The following is a 7396-nucleotide window of genomic DNA, read 5'->3' as shown; positions in this document are numbered from 1 at the left end:
ATCCCCCTTTAGGACCCCCCCCAGCCCCTAAACCCCACACTCGCTCCATATCCACCCATAGGATCCCCCCCCCACACCCACCTGTCGGGTGCCCCCATTATCCCCATGCCCCCATATACTCCCCTATCCCCCCCCCCCACTCCCCACCTCTGGGACCGCCCCAGCCCCTTGATAGCCCCCCCCCCCATATTCCCCACCCATGGGGACCCCCCTCCCATCACCCCACCTTTGGTGCCCCCCCCCCCAGCCCCCTTAGCCCCTTCACTCCCCACTATACTCCTCCTATTACCCCCCCCTCCCCCAATTCCCCCCTTTGGCGACCCCCCCCAGGCCCCTACGCCCCCTCACTCCCATATCACCACCCATGGAATCCCCCCCTTTATCCCCCTTTACCCCTCACTCCCCACATACTCCCCTATTCCCCCCATCTCCCCCCGTTGCTGTGTGTCCCCACCGACCCCTTTCCCCCCTTATTCCCCCGCAGCTCGTGGGGCTGCTGCTGATCGCGGTGGCCGCGTGGGGTCGCGCCGTGGGCGTCGTGTCGTGGGTTCCGCTGGTCGGGGGCGTTTTGGCCGTGGGGGTTTTGCTGCTGCTCATCGCGGCCGTGGGGCTGGTGGGGGCCGCGCATCATCACCAGGTGCTGCTGTTCTTTGTATCCTAATGGGGCGCTGAGGGTCCCTATGGGGCGCTGAGGGTCCCTATGGGGCGCTGAGGGTCCCTATGGGGCTCTGAGGGTCTCTATGGGGCTCTGAGGGTCTCTATGGGGCTCTGAGGGTCCCTATGGGGCTCTGAGGGTCCCTGTGGGGCGCTGTGGGTCCCTATGGGGCTCTGAGGGTCCCTATGGGGCGCTGTGGGTCCCTATGGGGCTCTGAGGGTCCCTATGGGGCTCTGAGGGTCCCTATGGGGCGCTGTGGGTCCCTATGGGGCGCTGAGGGTCCCTATGGGGCGCTGAGGGTCTCTATGGGTCCCTATGGGGCTCTGAGGGTCCCTATGGGGCGCTGAGGGTCCCTATGGGGCTCTGAGGGTCTCTATGGGGCTCTGAGGATCCCTATGGGGCTCTGAGGGTCCCTATGGGGTGCTGAGGGTCCCTATGGGGCGCTGAGGGTCTCTATGGGGCACTGAGGGTCACTGTAGGTCCCTATGGGGTGGATGGGGACAGTGGGGGGCACATGGTGGGAGGGGGGATGTGGGGGACGGTGGGGTTGGGATCAAATTAAGGGGGATATGGGGATAACAATGGGGGGGAAGGAATGAGGGGTCGTGAGGTGGGGGCAGGATTAGGGTTAATTAGGGTTAATTAGGGTTAGGGTTGGGGTTGGGGTCAGTGTGTGGTGATTAGGGTTATGGTTAGGGTTAGGTTTAGGGTCATTGGGTAAGGGTTAGGGTTAATTAGGGTTAATTAGGGTTGGGGTTGGGGTTATTAGGGTTGGGGTTATTAGGGTTAATTAGGGCTGGGTTTGGGGTTGGGGTCCCTGTGTTGCTGCTCCCTTGACTCCCATTCAGTACATGGTGGTTCTGGGGCTGCTGTTCCTGGTGCAGTTCAGTGTCTCCTGCTCCTGTTTGGCCTTGGACCGAGGGCGGCAGGTGGGGGGTGATGGGGGGGGGACATGGTGGATGGGGGTCTTGGGGGGAGACCAATCTGGAAGGTGGGACATGGTGGGGGATATAGGGGGGATAAGGTGATGGATACCCATGGGGATGTGCGGTTTGGGATGGGGGGCATTAAGGTGTGCTGACATCCAGGGGATGGGTATTTGAGGGTCATTGGAGGGGACGCTTTGTTGTGTGTATCATGGGTTTCTAATGGGCCATGTGATGTGTCCGCTGTGTCTATATCGTGCTGTGGTCCCACCCCCTCACTCTGTGCCCTTATCTCTTCTCCCCATCTCCCCCCATTCCCCCCCCAGGAGCAGCTCTTTGTGGCCACGTGGCCGCTGCTCAGTAACGGGACCCGCTGGGGGCTGGAGCAGCGCCTGGATTGTTGTGGGGCCCGGAACAGCAGCGACAGCCCCATAAACAGCCCCATAAACAGCCCATTAAATCACCCCTTGTAGTAAACATCTCTCTATATTATTATCTATCTCATATGACAGCGGACTGCCCGTGCTTGAGCAATTTATCCTCTGATACAGCGCTAAATACCCCAAAAACACCCCAAAAGTAACCCCAAAATACCCCAAATATATACTCTCCTATATAATACCCCAAAACACCCCAAAAACCCCAAATACCCCCAAAACACCCCAAAATCCCCCAAAATATCCCCAAAAACCCCAATAATACGCCCCAAAACACCCTAAAAATGCCCAAAATACCCCAAAAACTCCCCCAAAAAACAGCCCCAAAACACCCCCAAAACACCCCAAAATACCACAAAACCCCCCCCCAAAGACCCCAATGCCCCCAACCCCAACACCCATAGCCCTCACCCCGCTCCCCCAACACCACACAACCCACCCCCCATTTGAGACCCCTCCCCCTATTGACCCCCCATTGAACCCCCATTACCCCCCATTGACCCCATTACCCCCATTATCCCCATCTGACCCCATTTAACCCCCCATGACCCCCATTGATCCCATGACCCCCATTGATCCCCCATTGACCCCCATTTCCCCCCTGCTCTCCCCAGCGCTGCCCCAGGTGCGCTGCTTTGATGCCGCAGCGCACGAACTGCGTTTCTTCAGCACTCGGACGAGGCGCTGAAGCTGCTGGGCGTCGGCTGTTCTTCAGCTTCAGCGAGGTGGGGGAGGGGCTATCGGGTCGTGGGTGGCTGGGCGACATATGGGAGGGGCGGTGGGACCTATGATGGGGGAGGATATGGGGCAATAGGGCACGGATGGGCTGACTGTAGGGGGGATGGGGGGGCAATGGGGACAACGGGGAGTGGGAGGGGCGGGGGGTTAATGGAGGATGGGGAGATATGGGGGTAAGAGGGGGGGGACACGAAATTGGGGGCACAAATTAAGGGGAGGGGGGATCAGAGAGGGGATGGGGTCAGAAAGGGATTGTTTGTCTCAAGGTGGGGGTCTCAAGTGAGGGGTCTCTTGTTATTCCCGGGTGTTTCCTGCCTGACCCCCCGCAGGGCTGGGCTGTGGCTGCCATGCGCTACCCAATCCAGAATGACCTCGGGCGCCAACCCAGGCCTCCTTCTAGGGGGCCGCGCACCGACGGAACCACCCCCCCCATATCACCCCCCCCCCCAATACCCCATATCGCCCCCATGTCTCCGCCCACATCATGTCCCCCCCCCCGTGCCCCCACCGGGGCCGCATCCCCCCCCCCCCCCCCCCCCAGATATCCAGGGGTCCCATCTCCCCCCTGTTGTTATTCCCCCCCCCCCGGCAATAAAGGCCACTCAGTCCCTCGTTGCTCCCTTTATTTGGGGGGGGTCCATCACTCCGTGCCCCCCCCTCACTCCGTGCCCTGCAGGTAACGATGCTGCAGTGCAGACTGTGCCGAGATCCTGAGCTGGGGCCTGAACTGCAGCAGCTCCTACGGGGGAACAGGGGAGGGGGGCACCCCCCCCCCAACCTGCAGCCCCCCCCAGCCCCTCCTGTAGCCCCAAAGCTCCACCCTCATCCCCCCCATGACCCCCAGCCCCATTTCCCTCCCCATCCCCCCCCCAAGTCCCCCCTGCCCCCCCCCCCTCGTACCAGCAGCAGTTCAGTGCCCACCGCCCCCATGTGGGGCACGATGTCCTCAGGGGGGGTTGGGGGTCGCTCACTGAAGGCGCCGTGGGGCAGCGCTGCGTCCGGCGGCCATTCCTCCTTGGGGGGCAGCCCCAGAACGCTGGGGGGGCAGGGAAAGGTGGCGCTGTGCCCCATAGTCACCCCATAGCTGCCCCATAGACACCCCATAGCTGCCCCATAGTCACCCCATAGCTGCCCCATAGTCACCCCATAGCTGCCCCATAGTCACCCCATAGCTGCCCCATAGTCACCCCATGGCTGCCCCATAGACACCCCATAGCTGCCCCATAGTCACCCCATAGCTGCCCCATAGTCACCCCATAAGCTGCCCCATAGACACCCCATAGTTGCCCCATAGACACCCCATAGCTGCCTCATAGTCACCCCATAGCTGCCCCATAGTCACCCCATACCTGCCCCATAGTCACCCCATAAGCTGCCCCATAGACACCCCATAGTTGCCCCATAGACACCCCATAGCTGCCTCATAGTCACCCCATACCTGCCCCATAGTCACCCCATAAGCTGCCCCATAGTCACCCCCCCCCACTTACTCGAAGATCTTTCCCAGCTGCTCCAGCTCTGAGCTCCCACAGAACAATGGCCTGGATGGGAATAAAGGGGGGGGGGGCTCAGCATCACCGGGACCCCCAGCTCCCCCCCCCCACTGACGTCCTGCTCAGCATCTCAGCGAAGATGCAGCCAACGCTCCAAAGATCCACAGCGCTGCTGTAGGGGCCCAGCAGCAAAACCTCGGGGGCGCGATACCACAATGTCACCACCTGAACCAGAACCAGAACGTCACCGCCTGCACCACGACCCATAGGGACCCACAGAGACCCATAGGGACCCACAGAGACCCATAGGGACCCACAGAGATCTATAGGGACCCACGGAGACCCATAGGGACCCATGGAGATCTATAGGGACCCATGACGACCCATAGGGACCCACGGAGATCTATAGGGACCCACAAAGACCCACAGGGACCCACAGAGATCTATAGGGACCCACGAAGACCCATAGGGACCCACAGAGATCTATAGGGACCCATGAAGGCCCATAGAGACCCAAAGAGATCTATAGGGAACCATGAAGACCCATGGGGACCCACGAAGACCCATAGGGACCCATGGAGACCCATAGGGACCCATGGAGATCTATAGGGACCCACGAAGACCCATAGGGACCCACAGAGATCTATAGGGACCCACGAAGACCCATAGGGACCCATGGAGACCCATAGGGACCCATGAAGGCCCATAGGGACCCATGGTGACCCACAGGGCCCCACAGACCCCCGGTGTCATGGCGCTGTTCGCGCTGTAGATTCGGGCCAGCCCAAAATCCGCCACTTTGACGCGGCCGCGGCGGCTGAGCAGAACATTCTCCGGCTTCAGGTCACGGTGCAGAACACGCCGAGAGTGCAGGAAATCCAGCCCGGACAGCAGCTGCAGCAGCACGGCCTGAAACACAGCGCCCCATAGTGCCCCATAGCGCCCCATAGAGCCCCATAGCGCCCCATAGTGCCCCATAGAGCCCCATAGCGCCCCATAGAGCCCCATAGCGCCCCATAGAGCCCCACAGCGCCCCATAGAGCCCCACAGTGCCCCATAGAGCCCCACAGATCCCCATAGCGCCCCATAGAGCCCCATAGAGCCCCACAGCACCCCATAGATCCCCATAGCGCCCCATAGATCCCCATAGCGCCCCATAGATCCCCATAGAGCCCCATAGCGCCCCATAGATCCCCACAGCGCTCCATAGATCCCCACAGCGCTCCATAGATCCCCATAGCGCCCCATAGATCCCCACAGTGCCCCATAGCAGCACATACATCCCCATATCACCCCATATCCCCCTCCCTCCTACCCCCCCGTACCCGCCCCACCTTGGCGGTGCTATGGGGCAGGCCGCGCTGTGGGGCGCTGTCAATCACCGCCCGCAGGTCGCGCTCCACGTGTTCCAGAACCAACGTGACCGAACCGCCCCGATGCGGCCGCGGCACCGCGCACACGTCCAGCAGCCTGAAGGGGGGACGGCACAGAGCCCATGGGACCCACATCCCCCCTATGAGCCCCACATCCCCCCTATGGGCCCCACATCCCCCCTATAGGTCCCACATCCCCCCTATGAGCCCCACATCCCCCCCATGGGCCCCATATGACCCGTTATGGGCCCCCATATCCCCCCTATGAAGCCCCACAATCTCCCCTATGAACCCCATATCCCCCCCATAGTCCGAATCCCCCCTATGACCCCACAACCCCAAACCCCCACATCCCCCATTGGGCCCCATATCCCCCCTCCATGTCCCTCCTGTCACCCCCCACCCCCCATTCCCACTGCCCCCAACTCCCCATCCCCCATATCCCCTATTATCCCCCCCCATATTCTGTCCCCACCCTTTGCCCCACCCCATAGAACCCACCCCATATGTCCCCCCATAGATTCAGCCCCCCCTATGGACCCCCCCTATGGGACCCTCCCCTATGGGACCCCCCCCCTCACCGCACGATGTTGGGGTGCCGAAAGTGCCGGAAGCTCCTGAGCAGCGCCACCTCCCGCACTGCATTATGGGGCAGCCCGTCCCGTCCCGACCCGACCCGGACCCGTTTCAACGCCACGAGGCGCCCGTTACGTCGGTCCCGGGCCCGGAAAACGGAACACGAAGAACCGGAACCGAGCGTCGAAACGGGCTCATAGCGGGACATGGACACAGCGCCCCCTAATGGACACACAAGCGACACAGCGCCCCCTGGTGGACAAAGAGCGAAATAGCGACACAGCGCCCCCTGCTGGACGAATAGCGGAACATGGAGACAGCGCCCCCTGGTGGACACACAGCGGAACTGCGACACTGCGCCCCCTAGTGGACAAATATAGGAACAGCGACACTGCGCCCCCTGGTGGACACACAGCGTTAGAGCAGCCGGGGGAGACATGGGACAGAGATGGATGGGACCCATAAATGAGACCCATAGAGAGACCCATAGATGTGTGGAGACCCATAAATGGGGACCCAGGGATGGGACCTATAGATGGGACCCAGAGATTGAGACCCATAAATGGAGACCCATAGATGGGACACACGGATGGGACCTATAGATGGCAACCCATAGATGGAGGCCCGGGGATGGGACCCATAGATGGAGAACCATAGATGGATGGAGACCCATAGACGGGACCTATAGATGGATGGAGACCCATAGACGGGACCTATAGATAGAACCCAGGGAAGGGACCTATAGATGGGACCCATGGATTGAGACCCATAGATGGAGACCCACAGAATGAGACCCATAGATGGAAACCCATAGACGGAGCCCCACAGCCGCGGACCCCCAGGCAGCCCCCCCTCCCCCCCCATCCCCATGACACCCCCGACCCCCCCCGGGGCGGAGCCTCCCCCACGTGCTCCCCCTCCCCCACTCACGGACGCACCGCGCGGCACCGGGCGGGAGGACCGGAACCATAGAGAGAACGGACCGGAAGGGCCGAGAGCCGGAGGACCGGAACCATAGAGAGGACGGACCGGAAGGGCCGAGAGCCGGAGGACCGGAACCATAGAGAGGACAGACCGGAAGAGCCGAGAGCCGGAGGACCGGAACCATAGAGAGGACAGACCGGAAGGGCCGAAGGGGGGTTTGCGGAGCTGTCCGTGGTGCTGAAAGCTCGAGGAGCCGTCACCGCAAACGGGGCGG

The 7396-nt window shown here is 61.8% G+C and overlaps 2 protein-coding genes across 9 annotated transcripts; one reads left to right on the top strand and one right to left on the bottom strand.

Annotated features, from left to right (window-relative positions):
* Positions 1–364: 364 nt before the first annotated feature.
* Positions 365–2054, top strand: TSPAN31 (tetraspanin 31). The gene is made up of 3 exons (XM_015886929.1): positions 365–652; positions 1504–1584; positions 1908–2054. Exons 1-3 carry the CDS (start codon positions 365–367, stop codon positions 2052–2054), a joined length of 516 nt encoding a protein of 171 aa, XP_015742415.1.
* Positions 2055–3362: 1308 nt separating this feature from the next.
* Positions 3363–7390, bottom strand: CDK4 (cyclin dependent kinase 4). 8 transcript variants are annotated; one of them, XM_032441101.1, is made up of 8 exons: positions 7137–7390; positions 6204–6487; positions 5584–5719; positions 4991–5158; positions 4365–4474; positions 4247–4297; positions 3657–3792; positions 3363–3495 (listed from the first exon to the last, which is right to left on the bottom strand). In XM_032441101.1, exons 1-8 carry the CDS (start codon positions 7212–7214, stop codon positions 3415–3417), a joined length of 1044 nt encoding a protein of 347 aa, XP_032296992.1. In that variant the 5' UTR covers positions 7215–7390; the 3' UTR covers positions 3363–3414. The 8 variants fall into 8 exon arrangements, 7 of the variants coding, with proteins under 7 accessions (XP_032296992.1, XP_015742507.1, XP_015742508.1 ...); XM_015887021.2 differs by having other exon boundaries at positions 6204–6450; XM_015887022.2 differs by having other exon boundaries at positions 6204–6420.
* Between the last annotated feature and the right edge of the window lie 6 nt (positions 7391–7396).

This window comes from Coturnix japonica, linkage group LGE22C19W28_E50C23 (assembly GCF_001577835.2).
Source record: "Coturnix japonica isolate 7356 linkage group LGE22C19W28_E50C23, Coturnix japonica 2.1, whole genome shotgun sequence".
Lineage (NCBI taxonomy): Eukaryota > Metazoa > Chordata > Aves > Galliformes > Phasianidae > Coturnix > Coturnix japonica.
Note: the sequence above shows the minus strand (reverse complement) of the source record. Positions and strands in the feature narration are given on the sequence as shown.

Coding starts and splice junctions, on each gene's coding strand:
- TSPAN31 (XM_015886929.1), top strand. CDS start 365: ATGGAATCCCCCCCTTTATCCCCCTTTACCCCTCACTCCCCACATACT. Junction 653..1,503: donor ACCAGGTGCTGCTGTTCTTT/GTATCCTAATGG, acceptor ACTCCCATTCAG/TACATGGTGGTTCTGGGGCT. Junction 1,585..1,907: donor CCTTGGACCGAGGGCGGCAG/GTGGGGGGTGAT, acceptor TTCCCCCCCCAG/GAGCAGCTCTTTGTGGCCAC.
- CDK4 (XM_032441100.1), bottom strand. CDS start 6,661: ATGGGTCCCATCCATCTCTGTCCCATGTCTCCCCCGGCTGCTCTAACG. Junction 5,159..5,583: donor TGCCCCATAGCACCGCCAAG/GTGGGGCGGGTA, acceptor GCTGTGTTTCAG/GCCGTGCTGCTGCAGCTGCT. Junction 3,496..3,656: donor TGGGCACTGAACTGCTGCTG/GTACGAGGGGGG, acceptor GTTCCCCCGTAG/GAGCTGCTGCAGTTCAGGCC.